Below are 24,964 nucleotides of genomic sequence, written 5' to 3' on the forward strand. Positions count from 1 at the left end.
GAATGACTGGTCTGCATGATGTATTGAGTGAATATGCCACAAAATGTGTGGAGGTTGGAAGACAAATTTAATTTGTAGGGTTGGTTTTTCACTTCCATCTATACATGGGTTCCAGGATCAAAACTTAGGCTGCCAGGGTTGGGCATTAAGTATCTTTACCTTTACCTCTTCAAGTTCATCTTGCATGTTCTTAATACAAACATAAAAACAATATTTTCTAAACAACTTTAATATGATCTTTTAGGAATGTAGATAAAACCAAAGCCAAATGCTTATCTATGTAATTTAACTTACTTTACCGCCCACTGGGTTCTGGGGAAGGAATTCAGGTCCTCAAGCATTCTACTAATTGAGCCACTTTCCTAAACATACAGAGTACTATTTTTAAAATTCAAACATTAATATTCCATTTCAGATTGGCTTCACTATATAAAACTGAAATTATTTTATGTGTTTGAGCATTCTATCTGCATGTATGTATGTATATGTACCATATGCATGCCTGGTGTTCTAAGAAGTCAGAAGAGGGGCATTTGATCACCCGGAACTGGAGTTATAAATGGCTGTGAACCACCATGTGAGTGCGGGGAACTAAACTGAAGTCCTCTGTAAGAGCAGCAAGTGCTCTTAACCACTGTGCTGATTTCTATCCATCTCTAAAATTCAAATTATTTATCATAACATAGAGGTCCTTCATTACGAAATACCTACCTATATTTTACCCTCATCTTTTACTACTACCTCATATTCTGAACATATCCTGTTTCAGACATTAACTTGCTTTTATTTCTTAAATTACATTAATTTAAACTATTTTAGTCAGGCATGGTAGTGCAGAGAACAGTGTTCAGGAGACAGGGGCAGGTATGTCTCTGAGTTTGAGCAGCAAGGTTCAAGCCAGCCAAGCTACACAGTGACAATCTGTTCCAATAGACAGACAGACAGACCAATGATTGATTTACTTTGCATGTCGTTTTGGGTATATAATCTCACCTTATGTTGGAGGAATTGAGACAAGGTCTCACACTAGCTCAGACTCAGACTCATCTGGAATTCACTATGCCCATGCTGATCTTAACTTCCACAATCTTCCACCTTAGCTTCTCACACCCAGGTATAATAGGATGTTTTATGCAGGAACCACCTCATTCTGTTATTCCTTGTCTTTAAATCTCATTTAGTGTTTCATTCTTGGAAACTTTTATGATACTCCCAGCCTACATTAACAATACCTTTTATTTGGGGGGGGGGGGGGGCGGGTCAAATAACACAGGACATGGCAAATACTTTTATTACAACTTGCATCATTAAATGCCTGTCTTGAAAGTAATGGGGCTATGTCATTTATCTCTATATATCAAATGATCCACAACATACACAGCTTATTCAACTATTAGTACGTAGTAGTTTCTAAAATACTTGTATATCTTAAGACCAATTTATGTAGCAGTGCCAATTTATGATTTAGTCTATAAAATACTTTCCAATACACAGTCTCACATGATTTTCAAAGACATTTTGTGTGATCAGATGGAATTCATCTCCATTTCATCAATGGACTCAGAAATGTTAAGTAGCTTCTCAAGGTCCAGAGCCATAGCTCAAGCTAGGTCAAAATGATGTTGCAGGATCATGTTTTTATATCAACATAATGCCAAGTTTCATTTGACCTAAGGGATCATCAAAAGGCTCCTCAGGCAGGAATATTGGTGCATAACTGTTACACTACCACTTAGGAGGTGAAGGCAGGAGGAATAAGAATTGAAGGCCAGCCTGAGCTCTGAGAGATTCCATCACAAAAACCAAACCAAACCAAGGCTCTTCATCAGTCTGATGTAGAACTATGGAGTAGTCACATGACCTAAGGCAAGATTCAATATATACAACAGCATTATTTTCAAATTTTCAAAGCATTCCTGGGATGAGTTAATTGTGGTTGTTATTTAAGTATCCCTTCGTCAAATTTTGTTTCCTTCTTTGTTATTTTTGTCATGGTATCACTACTGCCCATCACTTAGATTTAAATTTTTGTGGAGATTTCCCCTTTTCTGAATTTTAGACTTTTTAAAAAAGATTCATTATTTTTGTATATTTTTAATTATTTTAGATTTGTAAGTGCTTATCTGCATGTATGTACGTGTGCATGCCTGGTACCCATGAAGATCAGAAAAGAATGTTATATTCCCTGGAACTTGAGTCCTGGATGGATGTTAACCACTAGGTGGGTGCTAGGAACTAAACCAGTCTTCTGCAAAAGTAGGAATTAACAAGTGTTCTTAACCACCAAACCATCTCTCTAGTCATATTTTTATTTTATAAGTGTGGACCTGAGTCCACGTGTGTGGATACCCTTGGAGGCCAGAAAAGGGCATCAGAACCACCAGAACTGGAGTGACAGGTGGTTGTTAAGCAACTGGATGTGGGTACAGAGAACTGAACTCAGGATCTTTGCAGGACAAAGGCTCTTAATCATTGAGCCACCGCTCCAACATGACTCCAAGTCTTTACGATTATTCAAATCTTTCAATTTTCTTACATCTTCATTGCTGAATTTCCTGCAATGTGTCAATACACGCTCAATTTCTTATCTAAGTTCTACTTGAAAACTTCGATTCTACTATTCATTCTCAATAGAACAAAGCACAGCTAAATTACCTAGCTCAAAATTTTATGTAGTTTTATTTTTGTTTTAGTTTTCTTTGAGACAGTTTTTCCAATTTATTTCAGGTTGAGGCAGAATTTAAGAGCCCTCCTGTCTCTGCCTCCCAAGTGCTGGGACTAAAGGCATATACCATATGTTTGGAAGTTCTATCACCATGAATTCTATACTCAAACCTGGGTTATCAGGCTTACACCAAAATGCTTTTACTTCCTAAACCATTTCACCATTCCCCACCTTATATTCTGAAACGGTCTCTTACTAAATCTGGAGTTTACTGATGCTGCTAGACTAACTAACCAATGATCAGGGGTCTCTGCCTCCCCATGAGGCCCTGGCTTTAAGGTGGGTACTGAGGATCAAACAAGTCCTCATGATTGTACCACAGGGTCTTTCTCAATGTGACCATTATCAGTCTTTAACAAATAACCGCAGTCTGTACTTCCAACTGTAACTGTTCAATCCATAAAGCAAATGCAGTCTTTTTTTTGTTGTTGTTTTGTTTTTGAAGACAGGGTTTCTCGGTAGCAAAATTTAGTCTTATTATCCCTTAGTGTTGTTTATCTGTTTCATTCCCATTCTCCATCATTTATCCAATATCTACCTACCTCCTACTAGTATTAACCATAATCAGACCTGCTTTTTTCTTTGGTCATCCATTTCTTGTACTACTGTACTAAACCTAATTAAAGCTTCTGCCTCCTTTAATAATTTGCTCCACACAATCTCACCAGTTAGCTTTCAAAACAATAACATTACTATTCTACTTTAAAATCTTCAAAAAACAGTAACAATGATGGCTACCATTGATTCAGTACTGGCCACATGTCAGGCCAGGTACTATGGGACATACTATACACATAATATCTTCATTAATATGCCAGAAACTCTGTAATAAGATCATATTAACTCTAGCTCTGATGAGAAAACTTAGACCTTGAATATTGAGGTTATTCAGTTGTAGAGGTAGTTTTCAACACCAGGAAGTCTAATTATAATTACAGCCTGCATCCTTAATCATCCAGAGGTTTGTCTGGTGTTACAATCTTAAATTTCATTTCAGCTTTTCAACTTGAAACACAAAGGTCCCAGCATTTGAGAAGCAAAGGCAGGTAGATCTCTGTGAGTTCAAGGCCAGCCTGGTCTACAAGAGCTAGTTCCAGGATAGACTCCAAAGCTGCAGAGAAATCTATCTCGAAAAACCAAAAAAAAAAAAAAAAAAAAAGAAAAAAAGGAAACACAAAGGTTCTTTTCCAACTTTGCCATTCCTTGCTAAACACCTTACATATTACTACCATGCTAAAAAAAAAAAAAAAAAAAAAAAAAAAAAAAACTCTATACTTTTCTGTTTTTTCTATTCCATTCCCACTCACCTTTCAAGGAGTACCTCTTAACATTACACTTAGTGATGCTTTCCCTTTAACTTTAGATTACTGTTAGATCCCTGTCATTCTAACAGCACTATACTAGCCACAAAAGACTGTATCTTAGTATCTTTTATTTTAAAATAGGGTCTCATATATCACAGATTGGCCTCAAATTCCCTACATAGCCAAAAATGTACTTGAACTTCTGATACTCCCGACTCAACTTCCCAAATACTAAGATTACAGGGATTTGTCACTAGGCCTGATTTATGTGGTACTGGAGATGAAACTTGAGGCTTCCTGCATGCTAAGCAGGCATGCTGCCAACTGAATTACATCCTTCAAAAAAAAAAAAAAATCCTAGTAAAATGCCTGGTACAGAGCATGTATACAACAAATGTTGCACAAATAAACAACCCTATCTTATTATCAATCCTACCCATCCCTCAAGACTTCTTTTCTCTTATTAATATATACCTATCTCCCATAAGAAGAGTGTAGTGCCACACATTTTTAATTCCAGCACTGGGGACGTAGATGCAGGCAGATGACCTGGGTTCAAGGCCAATATGGTCCTTGAGGGGTGTTGGGGCAGCTGGCCCAATCCCTGCGTTCAGGGGCGTGGCTGCCCCAGCGGAGTAGCATACCCCTTAAATAGGATCGGGGTGCTGCTCCGCTGGACCCTAGGTTCTGTAAGTTCCCTTATTTCCCCTTTTATTAAAACTGATTTATTATAAAAGGACTATCTTGGCTATTTCCTAACCCCTCCGACCGCCGGCAGCCGGTACAGAGGGGCGACATAGTGACACTCTGTCTTTAAAAAAAAAAAAAGAACTCTGCCAGTGGACATTACTATCTAATTTGAACTGAGACAACTTGCTAGTTCTGCAATAAATATTAACCATATCCATAGTCAAAGAAATTTATTAACATTTTATGAGTACTGATATTCCCAAGGATCAAGATATTACCTCTTTTTATTCTTTTAATTTTATTGATTTATTATATATACAGCGTTCCACCTGTGTGTATGTCTGCATGTCAGAAGAAGGCACCATTATGGATGACTGTGAGCCACCATGTGGTTGCTGGGAATTAAACTCAGGACCTCAACAGCCAGTGCTTTTAAGCTCTGAGCCATCCCTCCAGCTCCAAGACTTTATCTTTTACAATGCCACTCTCTTTTTATAGGTTATGAAGCATAAACAATTACTACTTCATAACTTTGCTTTTCAAAACAGGGTTTCTCTATGTAGCCCTGATTGTCCTGGAACTGGCTCTGTAGACCAGGCTGGCCTTGAACTCAGAGACTCACCTGCCTTTGCCTCCTAAATACTAGGATAAAAAGCATGCACAAACAACATCCAGCTTATAACTCTGATGTACTAAAATAAATTTTATGTACAATCAATCAAATAATTAGCTCAATTATTTCACCTCTGAATATAAATTAACATTTTTATGATGAAGTCATATGACACTAAAACACATTTAATACATAAAGGTTCTTTTCAGCAAACTTTCCCTTATAATCCTTGCTTATTCATTCAATAGCTCTGGCTTTCAGCTCTCTACTGAGCAGTTGAATTTCCTTCTTGGCATTTTTCTTATAAGATAACTTACTACCATAGTCCTTTCTCTTCTCTTTTAATCACACACATAAGTTAATGGTCTCTGTTCCTTTGCTTTTTCTAGGACAAATTATCTTAGTATGGGTTAAAATTTTAATAGGTAAAAAGAAGAAAAATCATTTTAAGGTGTTCTTTATACATAAGTCTACAAGATATTTTGTAAACAAAACTAACATTCAAACTGCTTTTAAAATATTAAACCTGTGAGCAACAATGAAATCGTGATTCTCAAGATATGAATGAATCATTTGCAAATCTCTGGCGACAAATGAACAACTCTAATAAAACTAAGGTATTGGAAATAATCTGGCTAATGATCTCTGACTTATAAGCAGAGGAACCTAAATGAATAAAGCTGCCCATTAAAAAAGAAATACATTTAAAACAAAATACACTTCAGCATTTTCACTCAATATGAGAATGTGATAATTTATGACTAATGAAACTAGAAAATTGGAGAAAAATGTTGAATATAAAAAAACCAATTGTTGTCAGGCATGGTAGCACACGCATACACACCATCACTTCATGAAAGCAGGAAGATAAGTTCAAGGCCACTCTCAGCTAAATAACTGACTTTGAGGTCAACCTCTGAACTACATAAGAGTCTTGTCTCAAAACAAAAACAAAACAAACAAACAAAAAAACAACAGGGAGCTGTGTGAAATGCCTAAGCAGGTACAGACAGTTGCCATCAAGTCAGACATAACTTGAGTTGAACTGCTAGGACCCACATGGTAGAAAAAGAGAACTGATACCCACATGAGTGCCATACTGACCTCAAACTTAGAAAGGATAGTCATTTCTTCTTTAAAAACCAAAATAAGCCAGGCAGTGGTGGCACACACTTTACTCACAGCACTAGGAAGGCAGAGGCAGGCAGGCAGATCTCTGTGAGTTTAAGGCCAGCCTGGTATACAAACAAGTTGCAGGCAGCTAGAGTTCGTACACAAAGTAACCTTATCTCAAATAAATAAATAAATAAATAAATAAATAAATAGATAAATAGATAAATAAATAAATAAATCTAAACGGAAAAACTTCTACATTGTGGGTGCTAAAATGGATATAAATCTAAACACTACTCTCTATAGGATAAAGGTGAATTTCATGTTATGATAACAGAACTGATCAAGTCAGTGACATTTTAGCTTTAAGTTTATGTAACAAAATATGCACAATTTAGTGAGGAAATGTAACTGGACAAAAATAGTTAAATAAATCTGTGAGGAATGAAAGAAATATTCTTAAATCAGAATTTTACCTTTCAATTACACCATTTTATTGATATGGCAGTAAAGTACATATGCAGTTACGTTTTTCCTAGTTTGTTTCCATTTTTCTCTTTTTTTTGTTACGCCTACATTCTAGTAAATGTATTCCATTTATTTATTGTGCATGTATGTATGTGTATTTGTATGGAGGTCAACTTTAAAGAGAAAGTGATTCTCTGCTTCTTACCATGTGGGTCCCAGGGATTAACTTGGTCATTAGGCTTTGCAGCAAGTACCTTGACCCAGTACACTATCTCACCAACATGTTTGTTTCCATGTTCCTAACAAAAATGTATACAAAAAAAAAAAAAAAAAGCAACAGAAGCTTCAGGAACACATTGTGATTTATTTAATATTTTACTTTGGGAATTTCTGGAACATAGTCTCGCTATGTGCCCCAGGCTGATCTTGAACGAATGATCCTCCTTTCTCAGCCTCCCAAGTGCTGGGATTATGAACATATATGCTATTGTGATTAACCACATCAGGTTAATAGTTTTAAATGATTCATTTTTATTTTTAGTTATGTGTAAGCATGTGTATGTATGGGAGTATAAGCAAATGAATGCAGCTTCCCACAGGGGCCAGAAGAGTACATCAGATCTTTTGAAAGCTGTGGGCTACTTGACACAGATGCTGAGAACAGAACTCTGGTTCTCTGAAAGAGCAGTACATGGGTTAACTACCAGCCTCTCTATTAAATTTTTAAATGAAGAGAGTTTGATTTGAGTCAGTAGCTGAACTACTAGGCTCAGAAACTGAGTATAACTAACCAGGAAACCATGACCAGTGACAAAGAATCGCTAACAAGTTTAGTAACATGTTCATCACAATTATAAATGAATCACTTATAGTATTAAAAATCTCCCAAACTTATAAGTGAATTTCCTAAATGTGACAGTAAAGAAAACATTCTATATTCTCCTAAAAACCTACTTACCTGAGGACTTAAGATGGCTCAGCAGTTAAGAGCATTCACGCTTGCTCTGTCAAAGAATCTGAACTGGGTTTCCACCACCCTAAGGCTGCTCAGAGCCTTCTGTAACTGCAGCTCTACAGCATCTGACACCCTCTTCCGGCCCTATGGGCATCACACACATGTGGTGCAAGTGTGTGACAGGCAAAATATCATGCACATAAAACAAGATTAAAAAAACCTACATGTCCATAAAATAGAGGTCTTTAGAGTAGAAAGCACTGAGCCTAAAATTTAAAATTTACTCCAGAGAGTAAAAGATTTAAACTCAATACTAATGGCAATTTCCCAAACAGTCTTATGAAATAGTATATATAAAACATTATCCTAAACTTAAATGAAATATGAGCTTAATTTGTTTTATTTATTTATTTATTTAGAGGCAGGTTTCATTAAGTAACTCTGGCTAGCTTGGAATTTGCTATATAGACCAGACTGGCCTCAAACTTAACACCAATCCTCCTGCCTCTACCTCCAGAGTGCGTGCCACCATAGTATCAGGAATTTTAACAAATTCTACAAGAAAATGAAAGTTGTATCCATTAAGAAGACACAACTATTGCACAAGATATGGTAACCTTAAGCCTCTTAATTGAAAATTTCCAAACTAGCTCCTTTCCTACAAGAAAATGGTTTTAATTTCAATCAAACTGTAAATGGCTGTGTCTTGAACTCACAACTCACCACTAGGTGCCTTATGCTTGGAATCTCCTTTTCGCTTCATTAAAGCAACATAGGAAAAATGCTGCCACATATATGTTAAGGAACAAGATTCACATGAGGACAACATAAATACATGGTCAGGAATGTGACTAGCTACTTCAGCTTTTATTCTGGTGAAAGGTATCTGAACATACAGGAAATATAGTTAAGAAAATGAAGAGGTAGGTCATGTCCTCTAAATCAATCCCCACCCATAAAATTAAAGGATTTGACAGGATCAATGACTGATCTCTCTCCCCTTAAAGAAAAAAAAAGATTTCTCATAAAAAAGTTCATAAACTATTTGGTTCATTCTAATGTCTAACCCAACCCATACATGCCTAGGTTCAAAAATGTGTCATTCTTTTAAGAACCGAAAGTGCAGACTGAAAACTTTAAACTAAAAAAAAACACACAAAGGAGAAAAGGCTTTCTTGTTTTAAAATATTTTAATGGCAAACCATGGTCACAGTTCAAAACTGAGCTAACAGTCTTTAAACACTGTGCCAGTGTATCTGAGACAATAAATTTGACAATAAAAATACCTTTAAAGATAAAATAGCATAATCAAAATAACAAAATCTTTATTTTACAGTATCTGTTTACGGACTACAAAGTTCTTACTAATACCCACAGTATTATCTGTGGTTGATGTGCTCTCTCAGAGCTTGGGCTGTTAAAGACTTCTCAACTGCCTCTCCAATTTCTCTATTGTAAATAAATCTGTTTACCTGTACACAATTATCCATTAATTCCTCCCTGGCTGAGAAAGATTTCACTTTTTCGTCTAGAGAGTTATGTCGTGTATTTAGAGGCGACAGGCAACCCTTTCTAATCAATGTTGACGGTTTTTAAACTATCTACTACTTCTTACAATATGCCAAATTGGCTTTCTATTATAATATGATTTTCTCCCTGGGTCAGCAGTTAAAAGACTGGACTCCTAGATCACGTCTGGATCCTTCACCCTCGTCCAATCCCATACGGTTTCCCCAATTTCCGCGCAGGGTGGCTCCTGAAGAGCGAGCGTGAACCCCCTGCGGCAGACGCTCGCTAGGCGCTGTCACCAGGGAGCAGGCATGGGCCAGCACCCGGGCGAGCCCGACGGCTCATGGCGACTGCGCACGGCTAAGGGGACCGGGGCCCCTCGGTGCCCGGGCGAGCCGGAGCGCAGCTGTCGCGGAGCCGGAAGCTCACCGCGGGCCCCGCGCCGGTAACGAGCGGCGCAGGAAAGAAAGGGGCTCACTGCGGCGGGCGGCCCGAGCCCGCGTTAGCGACGCCTCGCGCAGAACCCCCCGGCCAGGCCTGCAGGGCGAGCGGGAGCCCGGCCCAGCGGGGACCCGCCCAGGGGCCACTCCCCAAGGGAGGCAGCCAGTCACTCGCCCGCCCCGCCGGGCCCGCTCCCGAGGGGACGGGCTCCCGCCCGCCCTCACACCGCGCCTCACGCCAGGTCCCCAGGGCTTCGGCCACCTCTCACCTTTGACGACGCGGTCGGCCCCGAGAGGAGGCGGCGGGGGCGGGGGCGGGGGCGGCGCGGCCCGGGCCGGCTCAGGGGCGGCCATGCTGGGCCCGGGGCTCGGCTGAATGCCGGGCCGGGCGGGGTTGGGGGCGGGGGCGGCGGCTACCAGAGCCAAGCGGCGGTGCCGCGGAGGAACATGGCGGACCCTCTTTCCCTTCAGAGGGGCTAAGACCGTCATGCACCGCGCGTGCGGGGGCGGGGGCGGGACAGGCTCCAGGGACTTGAGCAAAATTACCGCGCCTACTACCGAGGCCAAGGGATCAGATGAAAATTCCTTGCATGCAGTCTTGACAGTCAAGACAGGGTTCAGACAGATTTAGGGGCTGTGAAGGGCTGTGAGGAGTGCAAATAAGAAAGGACATTTCCCTGGCCTTATTGGAGCCCAGGAGGATGAAGAAATGTAGTCAGATCCCAGAATTTTCCACAACTAGACAAATATATGACAATTTACCTACAAGACCATGACTGTGACTGGAGATAGGAATGAAGGAGGCATTGTAGACTGTAAAAAAAAAAAAAAAAAAAAAAAAAAGTGGCATCGTCATTTAAAATAGAATTTATCCTAGGGAAACTGAGGAAGGCAGGAACTCTGTGAGTTCAAGTCTATAGCCCGGTCTAAGCAGTCAGGGCAACAAAGTGAGTGTCTGTCTCTAAAGAAATGGTGACAGGGGTGTGGTCAGCATATTATTCTGACCCTTGCATTTGGAGTTTGGAAGGGTCAAGAGTATAAAGGACTTTAAGTTAAGCTGAAAAAGTCTAAACACCAGGCATGGAAACTGAGGGAATGACACCTTAGAGATATTTAAAGAATCTGTAAAGTTCACCTGGGAAGGCCATAGCCTCCCTCTTAATTCACCCAAGGGAAAATTTTTTATATGTATGTGTATGTGTGTACATAAGTATGTATACATATATTTATATCTACATATATTAACTATATATACTCATATATATGAAAAAAGTTGGAAAGCAGAGACCACACAGGTAGAAAATTGGAAATTAGTTCCTGTATCTTTGTGCGTACACAGAATTTGGACCGGAACAACTTATATACACAGATCAAGTTGACCAACATCTATGAGGTCAAGGAACAAGAACAGACTGTTCCTCAGTGATGAGCTACTGTGAGACGGCACAGTGGTAAAGGCATATGCCACCAAACCCAATGATGAATCACTGGGCGTACAAGGTGAAGGGTGTCCCTCTCACACAGACACAAATTAACTAAGTACCTTTTTTTTTTTTTTTTGGTTTCTTGAGACAGGGTTTCTCTGTGGCTTTGGAGCCTGTCGTGGAACTAGCTCTTGTAGACCAGGCTGGCCTCAAACTCACAGAGATCTTCCAGCCTCTGCCTCCGGAGTGCTGGGATTAAAGGTGTGCACCACCACCAGCCGGCTAACTAAGTACATTTTTGCAAAGATTAGAAGAGTGTGCATGACAGCAGCAGTGGAGTGGCCAGCATATCTACTGAGGCCCAAGTGTCACATGGTGTAGGATCGTCCCCCATGATGACTGGAGAAGCACTAGAGCAATCTATTATTTGTGCCAATCAATGGGATAAATAAGGACAGAAAACCCAGTTCCTTTTCTTGCCAGGGAAACTGACAAAATTGTTTTATGTGTATATGTGTTTTGTCTGTACAGATGTGAGTGCACCACATGTGTTCAGTACCCGCAGAGGTCAGAAGAGGTAGTTACAGTCCCTGGTTCTGGAGCTAAAGAAGGTTGTGAACTACCATGTGGGTGCTGGGAATCAAACCCAGGTTCAACGGATGAACATCCTTTCTCTTAATCACTGTGCCATCTATCCAGGCACTACAAAGTATCTTTTAAAGAAAAGGGAGCTTTGGAAATGTGTCATGGATGAAGATAGATCTCGTTATCATGGATGTTCTGACTCTTAAGGGGAAAAGAGAAGGAGTGGGACAATAGGGAGAGCAAGGGACAGGAGGCACATCACAAACCTGTAATGTAAAGAGAAGGGCACCAAGAGTGTACTTGTACTAGGAGTATGTCAGAAAATTTGAATGCCCAGAAAAATCTCCTTAGTAAGGGGAAGAATAAAGTATGCAATGTACTGAGTGTCCAGGCAGGAAAGGGATAGGAAATATGCTAACAGCCATAACAAAAGGAAAAATACTCTTATTTAAGGCTATATTGAATGCAACAGTTAACTATATATTTTTCAACTCCTCTTTGGTTATTCATTTTCACTTGGTCAAAAGCCATTTTATATAAATGTCCAGACCTCCCGATCCCAGAAGAAAAAGAGTAAGAACATACAAAAGTGAAGGACAAGAGATTAAATAGAACTATCTTATAGATTTATTAATGAAAAATACTTTACAAAAAACAGTATGCTTTGCCCTAAAATAGTTTAACTGACTCTGAGAGTTTACAACAGGGATGGAGGGAGTGGCAGTTATGGCATTGCTGCTGAGGATAGGAGGGTGTGTTAGTATGCCCAACTCCATCTGTTCAGAAGGGCAAATACTCTGTTGGCAGCTCCACATTCTAGGCCTAAAGTCTGAGTCACAGGAAGGCTGACAGCCATAACACCTGGCAGTTGAGCTTCCCATTAGGATGCAGTAAGACTTGTGACTACAGGGGAAGTCCAGGTAATAACTAAGTAGTATTATACGTAGGGAATATAGTAGGGACCAAAAGAAGAGGACTCAGCTGGAGATGGGGGCCTAAACTTAACCAAGAATAAAATAATGTCTTTAAACATCAAGGAATAGCTAGTGTCCAGAGTAATAAAATAGATTCAATTTTAAAATGGCTCAAATATAGCCCTAAGCATTAGCTGCTTCCTTTTGTTAGAGGAGCCAAAGTTTGAGTTTTCCTTTTTATCGCCCTCCCAATAGGGTCTTATGAAGCCAACTAGCCTAGAACTTGCTACGTAGCCAAGGATAAACCTGAACTTCTGATCTTCCTGCCTCCACCTCCTAAGTGTTAGAATTATAGGTGTGCACCCCCATGACCAGATTTGCATGGTGCTAAGGATCTAAACCTGGGCTTTGTGCATGTTAGGAAAACACTCTACCAACTGAGCTACAGCCCCAGTTCTAAAGCAGGAATTTCAAATATTCTCCCTCAAAGAAGCAAACACCCTTAGGAAAAACCAACAATTCTTTTGTTGTGGTGGTTCTATTTGGTAAGAGTCCAAAGTCTCTGGCCTTGAACTGCTGCTTCTCCTGCTTCTACCTCCCAACTATTAGGATTATAGGCATATGACTGCCAATTTTATGTTGAGATGATTATAGCCTAACTGGCAGGACACAAGATATCGACTCTGCCCTGGTACAGTTTTATAAAGGTATGGCTCCAGGAACGGTTAGAGGTTATCCTTACCACCTGCTGTGCTGTAAAAATCTCACCCTGTTCTGTTCTCTTCCAGGGGCATTTGATAGAATAAACATAATTCTCTCCTCTTCATTCCTCCTATGCCTATGCTGGGAGGGGTAACTGTCCTGTCTCCAGTCATTATCTGGGGGCATATCTATTCTTCGAGGGCCAGCTGTTTGGGACCCCAAAACAGGACCTGAATTCCAAGCTGACCTAAGGGGTAAATGAAGACTGTTGGATGGTGGGGACACTGGGTGAACAGCAGAAAGATGCGAGGGTGAATGGAAAAGATTCCCCCAGGACTGAGCATGAGGAACCTGAAGGCCCTGGCTTCGTTCTCGTAGTGTGGCAGTGTAGGTTAGCTGAGGCTTGCATGCTGGCCTAGTTAGAACACTGGTCCCAACATGCTGGTTGGTCTCTGGCCCTAGTCCCCAGGAAGCATCAGTTCTGGAACGATGGGGTAGACTTCGGTAGTTCAAAGTCCTTCCTGTGTACTTGACCCCTTGGGGAGTTTCATCCCTGTCACACATAGCCAGAAACTGTTGGACACTCCTCGAAGTTCCTGAAAAGGAAAAAGAAACCAAAAGACTGAGTGAGTATCTTTAGAAAATAATTCTCCTTTCCAAAGGACCGTTCCTGGATATATTGCCCAACTCTTTACTTGTCCAAGAATACACACACAGGAGAAAAAAGAAACCTAGTTTTGCTTTTAATATTTGTAGTAATTTTTTTTTTTGCCAATACTAGGTATTGAACCCAGGGCCCTGTGTATGCTACGTAAGCACACTACCACTGAGCTCTAGATAGCCTTAACCCTAAAAACTCCTAAATATTACATCAAAATCAATTTTTTTCTATTTTGGGGAAATGAAACAGTCACTTGGATATTACCATACCTCCATGGTAACTTTCTCTAACACACTCATGCATACACATGTCTAAATGCAAGCACAAGAGTGGCTACTTAATATAACAAATATATCCCCCTGCAAACTCCTATAGCAATTACACTAAAATTTCACTTGGTTTCTCGTTTGTTTTTTTTTAAACATACATACTTTTTGAGATAGGGTTTCTCTGTGCAGCCCTGGCTGTCCTGGAACTTTCTCTGTAGACCAAGCTGGCCTTGAACTCACAGAGATCCACCGGCCTCTGCCTCCAAAGTGCTGGGATTAAAGCGTGCACCACCACTGCCTAGCATTTTTTGTTTGTTTGTTTGTTTGTTTGTTTGTTTGTTCAGTTGGCTTTTCTTAGCAGTTAAGTGTCCTCTCTTAAATCCTTGTTAAATTTCTGAGACTGCTGCTTTTGTTCATACTACTCTTACCTCATATACAATATAGAAAGTCTTTTCTATACATTTCTTTCACTATAGTATTTGTGACATTGGAATCAGAAGGACTGCCTTGTGTATTAAATGATATTTCAAAGTACCTTTATCCAACAACCATTAGGCACTAAGTAGTATGTCCTCTTTCCCTACTGAGAACCACAACCAAGTGTAAGCTAAACCCATCAGGAGGAAGAAGAGAACATCTTCCAACAGAAGTCAATGAGAGCCAGAATGGTGCTGCCCATCTTCCTGCAGACCATCTGGGTCTGTACCTATGACATGTACCTATGTACATCAAGGTACAGTGTCTTTCCGGTTCCCGTTCATTTCTTCCCTCCTACACCATCCCTCAATTGAAACTCAATAAATAGCAGGGGAGAAAACTAGCTAAAAGAGATGATACTTTCAGTTTGGGGGAGGATCCCAAAGGCTAGTTATTAACTACACTTCACCACTTCAAGCCTACTCTTTCATGACTGGACAGTTTGGTTCACTCTCAACAATGGAGCATGGCATCTAAAAAATTATTCAGTCATACTTCATGAAGATCAGTGCTTGATCTTAAAACAGTAATTCATATATTTATTCCAATCTACCTTGGGACACCCCACTTTCCCAGTAGGTATATTGATTTGACCCTGAAAAACAATCACACTTTAGCAGATAATATTAATTTGGGGTGTTACCTGGGGGTCTACAGGGCTCCCCTGCCATGCTGGGCATCAGAACATCAGGGGACAGGAACTGTGGTTGGGGAGGGTAGAGTTTAGGATCAAGGAGCAATACAGGAGGGTCATGGATGACAGGGAGGGATGAGGAGCTGGAACAATGGTGCCCGGTTTCCAAAGTCTTTTTCCTCACGTTTGATGAATCCTTTTAATGAGACAAGACAAAAAAACACACACACATACAAAGATGAGGGTTAACATGGTAGGATGCAGTTGGATAAACACAGTGAGGCAAGTGGGGGGAAATGGAAGAAACTAGAACAACACACCTTTTCTAGAGAAAGACTCATCTTATTCCACTATACCATCTGTTGGGCTTCCTAGAAAATGCTTACGGTCCTCTCCTTCTACCATTTCCACTATCCTCTACCTTCCTAGGTTCACCATCTGGGCCTTTAGCAATCTCTTCAATGCTAACAGCAACAATCAAAGAGATTGAAATAAAAATTTGAAAATAGGAGCTGATTAATACATGCACACCTATAATCACAGCTCTCAAGAGACTGAGTAGGACTACTTTGAGTTTAAAGCTAGTTTGGCCCATATAGTAAGTTCAAAGACATCTAGGCTATACAAGGAAGGAAGGAAGGAAGGAAGGAAGGAAGGAAGGAAGGAAGGAAGGAAGGAAGGAAGGAGGAGGGGAGGCAAGGGGAGGGAAGGGGAGGGGAGGGGAGGGGAGGGGAGGGGAGGGGAGGCGAGAAAAACAAAGCAAAGCAAAAAGAAAAGAAAAACAATAACCATGAAACAAATAGGATTTGGGGATGTAGCTCAATTATAGAGTAGGCTCTGAGTTCAATCCTGATACCCCAAAAAATAAAGGAGACAGAGGACAGAAAAGGAGAAAGAGAAGGAGGTGGGGTGGGTATTTAAACAGACTTAGAGGCTGAAATGAATCTACGCTGGGCACTAAACTACCTATACAACTGAACTCTACTCCACGTCTGCCCTACAAAGCTCCATCCACAGCTGCCTCTTCTGTATGCCATGTTCCTATTTCCAGTTGCTTATGCCCTGCCATGGCTCCATTCACTTTTGTGGTAAAGATCCAGAAATATTTACTTTATCATCAAAAACATTAAAACATCCAAAATTGAACAGTTTCCAAACTCCTCTTCCTAATATCATATTTTTCTAAAACATATTTACTCAGACATAAACATTGGTGTTGCCCTTAACTTCCTATTTCCATTCACCATAGCCAAAGAGACATTTCTACTTACGGATTTCACATTTAAATTTTCCTGGACCACTACAAAAACCTTAATCTGATCTTCCCATCTCCTGTTACCTGTCACAAGGTCCCATGTGACACAGTGTGACTGATCTCACCTAATCCTATATTGTCTCTGTGCCCTTTACGCACCCTCCTTTTTCTTATTTGCTTATTCTTATTATAATTATTATTTTAGAGACGGCATCTTGTTATGTAACAGACTGGCTCAAACTTAAAATACACCTGCCTCAGCCTCACAAGTGTAAGTATCACAGGCAAGCACCATCACACCTAGCCTTTCTCCATATTTTTCAAACACACCAACTCATCCTATCTCAGGCATTTAGACTTGCTCTTCTGTTACCAGAAATATTCTTTCATGGCCCCAAACTTCCTATCACTAAAGTCTCTGATCAAATATTAATTCCTCTCAAAGATGGTATTTCTCACTACCCTAACTAAAAACAGTCCTAAAGAAAGACATTACCTTTTTAATACCTTTTCCCTTGCCTTACTTTAGTCTTCATTATCATAATTATCATTGTTTTGGGTTATATCATTTGCTTATTAAGTGTCTTTCTTCCTATCGTAGAAGACACTTCATTTCAGTATCCCTAACATTTGAAACAATGCAAGGACTCAGTGAACAACATGGTAAATGAAACAATCTATATGCCAGTATACTTAGTTTCCTGTAATAGGCTGCAAGCTATTCAAGGGCAGAATTTGTGTTTTATCATCAGTTATGTTCATAGTATTTATGAAAGTGTTTCACAGAGAAAGGATTTCTAGTAGAATCCCCACTTTCCCTTTGAGAGCTCTTGCTGCCTTTTATGTATTGTTTTAAGCGTCTTCAGAAAAAGAACCCCCTAAATGTGAAACTCTTCACAAGAACGGCATGGCCCATGTCCTATGTTTATCATGCTTTCTCTCTTTCCAGTGGCTAGGAGTCCCAATCCATTCTCAACTGCTAGCCCATATGTCTCATACCCAGACATTATAAGCTATGTTCATTAATGAATAATATACGCAAAATTAATTATACAGCTTTCCCAAACACAATTATCAACCCATAAAACTTGAATATCATCCCTGGTTTATCTTTCCTCCACAGGAAGGTAGGTAGGCAGGCAGGCAGGCACCAATCTCATTTCTTTTACTTCCTAATTGACTCTCCAATATATTTACTTCTCTTGAGCCTCTCAGACTTCTGTGTGACCTACAGAATCCTGTGTGCTCTATGATCTGACTCTTGCTTATATTCTTTGCTATCATTTGTCAACATTTCCATCATTTCTCCTCATCAGATATTATAATCCTGTCATACCCAATTATCCTCTTTTAATCCAATGAAGATTTACTTCATTTCCCTTTGCCTGGTATATTCATTTTTCTTCTCCATGAAGCCTTCCCTGATACTTAACCTTTTCTGTGATAGTCTCAGATCAGCAAGTATTTAATCACATTATAAAACTGTGTGTTTAGGGCTGGAGAGATGGCTCAGAGGTTAAGAGCACTGACTGTTCTTCCAGAAGTCCTGAGATCAATTCCCAGCAACCACATGGTGACTCACAACCATCTATAGTAAGATCTGGTGCCCTCTTCTGGCATGTGTATACATAATAAGTAAATTAATTTTTTTAAAAAGTGTTTATCTGTCCCTGTAGTAGACTAAACGTTCCATGAAACCAGAGACTCTTTAACCACAGTCTCCCCAGAGCCTGGCATAGCATCAAATATAATAAGTTCAATAAGCATTGTTTTAAAAAGATAAGCAAAATTAATAAATAAGTGCATGATACACCAGACAAAAGCAAACTCTCTTAAGGAAAATAACATTTAGATTAAATGCACTGAAAATATGTGAGAACAAATGCTATGCCAGGGAAACCACCTTCTCCCAAAAAAGAAGAGGCGGAAACAGAAGACAAGGAGGACGAGAAGTAGCAAAAGGAGGGGGGAAGCAGAGGAGGAGGAGAGGAAGAGGAAATGTTCATTCATTAGGAACTGACACTCCCAACACTCCTCCTTTTGGGAGGAGAATTGGATATGAAGGGCTAGTAGGATAGAGACAGCTTGCACTATATATCCTTTTGAACCTTTTTAATTGTTCCATGTATTTAAAACTTATTTTAAGGAGTTTAGTGCAGATAGTTAGGTGTAGAGAGTTGCTTAGCATATTAGGTCCTAGGTTCAGTCTGGTACTACAAATAAAAAATAAAGTAAGCTTGATGTAGTAGTACACGCCTTTCATCCCAGCACTCTGGAGGCAGAGGCTGGCAGATCTCTGTGGAGTTCAGCCTGGTCCACCAGACAGGGTAAATAACGAGACCCTGTAGATAATAAAAACAATAACAATAATAAAGTAAGCAAAATAAAACCTATTTTTATCGAATTGACCTGGTGGACAAACTTCAAAGTAGAATGTATCCTGACAGCTATTAAAACTTTGTATCCTGACAGCTTAAAACTTGTTTTAAAAAGTATGTAAGAGTCTCAGAAGAAGCCAGGCGGTGGTGGCGCACGCCTTTAATCCCAGCACCTAGAAGGCAGAGGCAGGCAGATCTCTGTGAGTTTGAGGCCAGCCTGGTCAGGGCTACACAAGAAATCCTGTCTTGAACACAGCAACAATAAAAAGGTATGTGCTATTTGGAGACAACAGTCAGGTAAATGTGTGCCTTTGAAGAGCAGGCCTGTCCCTGGGCCCTTGCATCACTGCTAATGCTCCATGGTCCTCTCTAACATATGTTCTGCCTTGGGTCAGGCCCAACTTAAAGGAGCTATCAATCTCTGAGAGAAACCTCCAAGATCACAAGTTGAAATAAATCTTACCTCCCTTGTCTCCATAGGTATTTTGTCAGAGATGAGCATTAACACAACTCTTTATATCCTAGGATCCATTTAAGAGGGTTGAAAAGCTTGCAAAACTGCTCCAGGAAAGGACCATTGTAAATCCATGTGTAAATAAGGACTACTTGTCCTAATTCAGGGTGAATGTACTTAACTTTCCCCAAATGGCAACTGAAGTTTCTCCCTGCTCTTCCACCTCCACTGTATTTTTACTAGCAAGGAAAAAGGTGCACTGAACAGATGATTCCTGACTCGACTTACTTACAAAGCTATGGAAGAGACCTGAGCAGCCTCCCTTTCCAAGAAAAGGCTGTCACTTAAGACTGTGTAAGATGCATCCTCCCACATCCCCTTATGAGGTCTCCATAAGCTGCAGCCTTCAGACACACAGACACACACAGGCAGATGTAAGACACTGAACCTGTGTTTTCCCCCTAGCCCCTGTACTCAGGGATATGGGAAAAATTGGTTAAGACTTAGAACTAACATCTACATTAGACAGATCCCAAAGGCAGTCAGCCCGATCTGAGATCACATTCTCCTTGCAGTCTCAGATCACCACATGTGTGCACTGCACACTGTCTTCTCTAGCACCCACCCCAGTCCAGTAACAGAGTAACTCAGCAACAGAGGCTGGTACCTGGGAGACAGGCGCTCTGCTTGGTCCATGAAGAACGTTCTCCATTTCTGTGGCTGGAGTCCGTGAGAGATCAAGACCAGGGGCTGAGTGCAGTCTCCTCCCCATGCCATCTGCAAAGCCTAAGGAGGAAAACATAAGAGCAAGCTGAAGCATCTTTCCTCTGGGGCCTAAAAACTGAGCCTGGAAGCATAAGCACCAGCATTTTTTTATTAAGTAATTGATATGCCTCTCTGAATACAATGGGAAATATGCTCCTTGAATGTATAAAGAGCAAATCTCGGTATATGGATAAATTCCTATAGGCTAAAATTTCTAAGGGGCTCTAAAAACCAATCTGCTGAATATCCTCCACCCTTCAACATCTCTCTTTTATGAATAAAATTAGTTTTGTTTTGTTTCCAGAATATGGCCCAAACTTGTAGTATACAAAGTAAAAGTAATTGATATAGTGATATTCTAAGATATTGTGGTAAGAAAGGAAACAGCTAATATCTTAATTTAGTTCAGAATTTAAATGGTCATTGTCACTGTAAATCAAACCTGCTTCCTTTGATCTAACAGGAAGACGAGTTCCAGAGTCTGCTAGAGATAGTGTTTTACCTAGAGCTGGAACTCAAGCTTGTCTTGTTCAGCACGGTGTTCTATTGTCTTCTGACACTCTCCCATTCTCTCCCTGAGCAGGATCACTTCAGGAATATCTGGTGTATGTGATATTCTTTTATTCCCACCTACTCTTGGCTTTTCTCAATCACGTAAATTATAAACAGCCATTAACACCCCTCTAAGCTGATGTGACTGCCCCCCCCCCCAGGGCTGTCCCCAATTCAAATAATTAAGTCTCCTGAAAATGTACCTGCCCTTGACCTACATTTGATGTGTGTGTGTGTGTGGGGGGGGTACGCGTGCATGTGCAGGTGCACCCACCAATTCATGTCTGGATATGCTACTTTGATACATGTACATGTGCACACACACACACCATACACATACATATGCAGCTAAACTGTACTGTTCATGTAAGTACTTAAGATCAGTTATTTTGAATATTTCCTGTTACTTAATGCACTGGTTCTCATGATAGTACTGGAGCTTTGAGAATTATACCTTCTCAGGGAATAGGATTATACTTCAGTTGTATAATACTTGCATACATGAAGCCCTGATGGTTCGATCTTCAGTGGGTGGAAAAGGGTGGGGGAATAGACATGGGACAAAGACAAGACATCAATCTCCTGGGCCTCACCACAGATCTGACTCAGAATGTTTCTGGTGAAACCTTCAGAATTTTTACTATTTTGTTGTTTTATTTTGTTTTGTTTTTCAAGACAGGGTTTCTCTATGTAGCCCTGGCTATCCTGAAACTCACTCTTTAGGCCAGAATATCCTTGAACCTAGATCTGCCTGCCTCTGCCTCCTAAGTGCTAGAATTAAAAGGGTGAACCACCAGCTGGGCCTTTAATCCTAGCAGGGGCAGGCAGATCTAGGTGAGTTCAAAGCTAGCCTGGTCTACAAGAGCTAGTTCCAGGACAGGCTCCAAAACTACAGAGAAACCACCACTGAGGAAGTTTTTACTTTTAAAAGGCCTCCCAACAAATAAATAATTTTAAAATGTAGCCTGGTGTGATGGCATACAACTGTAATCCCAGCACCTATGAGGTAGTGACAGGAGGATAAAGAAGTTCAAGGCCATTCTGAGCTACAGGAGACTATATCAAAAGTGATTTTTAAATAAGTAAATAAAGGGCTGGAGAAATAGTTTAGCAGTTAAGAACATGGACTGAGCTTCCAGAAGCCCTGAGTTCGATTCCCAGCACCCACACAGTAATTCACAACCATCTATAACTCCTGTTCTAGGAAATATGACTCCCTCTTCTGCCCTCCACAAGTACTGCACACATGTGGTACACAGACATACATTCCAACTTCTGCAGGTTGTCCTCTGAACATGACACGTGTACTAAGACACAAATACATATATACACAATAAATAAATGTTTTAATTTTATATTATTTTATTTTAAGTGTTTTAAGTGTTATTTATTCATGTGTGTCTGTGTAGCACTTGTGTGCAGTGCCCCCACCCAGAACTAGAGTTATAGAGTTATAGACGGTTGTGAGCTCCCATGTGGGTGCTGGTAATTGAGCCTGGGTGCTGTGTAAGAACAAGTATTCTAAGCCACTAAATCATCTCCCCAGTCCCATATAGCATCCCCTTTTAATTTTTATTTCTCCATGGTCTTGGAGATTGAACCCAGGACTTGATGCATGCTGATTGGCTACATGTTCTACCAATGATTCTTACTTGTAGACCAGTAGTATCCTTTCATGCACAAAAGTTTTTAACTTTGATGTAGCACAGTTTATCTTACTTTTTCTCCTATACCTTGTTTTCTTGGTACCACATCTAAGCAACTATTGTCAAATCCAGGTCTGAAAGTTTTTCTCATAGTTTCCTTTTCTGATTTTCATAGTTTTACCTCTTAAATCTTTAGATGCTACATTCAAACTCAAGTAATTTTGTTTGTTTGTTTGCTTTTTCGAGACAGAGTTTCTCTGTAGCTTTGGTGCCTGTCCTGGAACTAGCTCTTGTAGACCGGGCTGGCCTCGAATTCACAGAGATCCACCTGCCTCTGCCTCCCGAGTGCTGAAATTAAAGGTATGCACCACCACTGTCTGGCTAACTCAAATAATTTTTAAAAAAATTATTTTATGGGCTGGAGAGATGGCTCAGTGGTTAAGAGCATTGCCTGCTCCTCCCAAGGTCCTGAGTTCAATTCCCAGCAACCACATGGTGGCTCACAGCCATCTGTAATGGGGTCTGGTGCTCTTCTGGCCTTCAGGCATACACACGACAATACTGTATACATAATAAATAAATAAATAAATATTTTTTAAAAAGTATTTTATGTGTATGGGTGTTTTGTCTGCATCTATGTTTGTGTACCACATGCATAGACGTAGATAGTCTATGGGCACCACCTGTTGCCCACAAAGAACAGAAGGGGGCTTCAGATTCCCTGGGACTGGAGTTACATATGGTTGTAAGTCATTATGTGGGTGTTGGCATTGAACTGCGTCCACTGGAAGACTATCCAATGCTTTTAGTCACTGAGCCATCTCTCAGTTCCCCCATAAATTTCTTTTGCTTGAAGAAATAAATAATATACTGCCTGATTTTTTTAAATAAACAAGTAGGTATGAATAGGTATAGCAGCTTATTTTTTTAATTATTTATTTTTATCTTATGTGCATGGATTGTCAGGTACCCTGGAACTGGAGTCACAGATAGCTGTGAGCTGTCATTTGGGTGCCGAGAATTGGACCCAGGTCCTCTGGAAGAGCAGTCAGTGCTCTTAACCACTGAGTCATTTCTCCAGCCCCCACAGATTATTTTTCCATCAATTTGTACAACAAGTTACTGTACTTACCACTGGAGGTACATAAAAGCCAGTATTTGTGTATCTAAACAGTTAAAAAAAAACTACCATACCACAAACCTGTACGTAATACATTGCACAAATTCAAATTCATTACAATGACCAAAATGCAACTAAGGACATTTTAGTTTATAATAATGATCTTATGGAAAAAATATTAAAATCTTACAAGGAAGGAATAATATGTGTGGAGATGTTATGGCCAAATCAAAATTGGTCTTTTGTTCATAAACTGCCAAATTAATCACCATAGAAACTGGCAAAAAGTATCTGGGGATTTGATTATAACATTCACTTTTACTCTTTTTAATATATTTAAATTTTTTCTTTTCTCACTTTCTGAAACAGTTTCACTATATAAACCTGGCTGACTTAGAACTATGTATACCACACTGCCCTGGTAACAAAGCGATCTACTTGCCGCTGCCATCTAAGTGATGGGATTAAAGGTGTGCAACAGTACATCTGGCCTGAAATTTTAACAAAAGCTACTTTTAATGTTTTAGACATTTTAGACATAAAGACAATTATTTCTGTGCAACTTGAAGGTACTAGAAAATTTAGAATATAGAACAAAAACAGAGTTTATACAATTCTTCAGGAACTAAAGCCAGGATTAATCAGGTCACAAAATATCAAACACTGATTTCATTCCTAGTAAATGTCCAGAGCAGATCAACATATACAGGGAATACTTGTGTTTACATGGTATAAGGGAGAGGGATAAAGGACAAGAGTCATAAAACTATCACTGCATAGGAAACTTTTTTTAAAGATTTTAATTATTATGTATACACTGGTCTGCCTGCATGTACACCTGCAAGCCAGAAGAGGGGAGCAGATCTCATAGATGGTTGTGAGCCACCATGTGGTTGCTGGGACTTGAACTCAGGACCTCTGGAAGAGCAGTCAGTGCTCTTAACCTCTGAGCCATCTCTCCAGCCCTAGGAAACTTATTTGGAAGGTGATGAAAACACTTTTAAAACTGGCTGAAGTAGGCAGTTAAGAGCACTGGCTGCTCTTGTAGAGGACCTGGGTTTGATCCCCAGCACCTATATGGTGGCTTCCAACCTTCTGTGACTACAGTTCAAGGGGATCTCATGCCCTCTCCTAATATGCGGGTATCAGATATGCACATGGTGTGCAGACATACATGCAGGTAAAATAACCATAAACATAAAATAAAATTGGCTGTGGTAAGCTGGCATAGTATTTGCCTTGAATCCCAATACTCTCTGGGAGGCAAGCAGATCCCCATAAATTTGAGTATAGCTTGGGGTACATAATGAG

The 24,964-nt window shown here is 40.1% G+C and overlaps 2 protein-coding genes across 7 annotated transcripts in view; both read right to left on the bottom strand.

Moving 5' to 3' along the window:
• Ppp3cb (protein phosphatase 3 catalytic subunit beta) overlaps positions 1 to 10,194 on the bottom strand; it is a 45,819-nt gene extending 35,625 nt beyond the window's left edge. For all 3 annotated transcript variants that reach the window (XM_038310005.2, XM_038310007.2, XM_038310004.2), the window contains exon 1: positions 10,087 to 10,194. In XM_038310005.2, coding sequence (XP_038165933.1) covers positions 10,087 to 10,171 — 85 coding nt within the window. In that variant the 5' untranslated portion in view covers positions 10,172 to 10,194. The remainder of the gene's footprint in view (positions 1 to 10,086) is intronic.
• A 2,236-nt stretch (positions 10,195 to 12,430) lies between these two features.
• Usp54 (ubiquitin specific peptidase 54) overlaps positions 12,431 to 24,964 on the bottom strand; it is a 101,524-nt gene continuing 88,990 nt past the window's right edge. For all 4 annotated transcript variants that reach the window (XM_038310057.1, XM_038310056.1, XM_038310055.1 and 1 more), the window contains 3 exons: positions 20,238 to 20,356; positions 15,493 to 15,679; positions 12,431 to 14,038 (listed from right to left, as the gene is read on the bottom strand). In XM_038310057.1, the coding sequence (XP_038165985.1) occupies positions 13,479 to 14,038; positions 15,493 to 15,679; positions 20,238 to 20,356 (866 nt within the window). In that variant the 3' untranslated portion in view covers positions 12,431 to 13,478. The remainder of the gene's footprint in view (positions 14,039 to 15,492; positions 15,680 to 20,237; positions 20,357 to 24,964) is intronic.

This window comes from Arvicola amphibius, chromosome 13 (genome assembly GCF_903992535.2).
Source record: "Arvicola amphibius chromosome 13, mArvAmp1.2, whole genome shotgun sequence".
Taxonomy (NCBI): Eukaryota; Metazoa; Chordata; class Mammalia; order Rodentia; family Cricetidae; genus Arvicola; species Arvicola amphibius.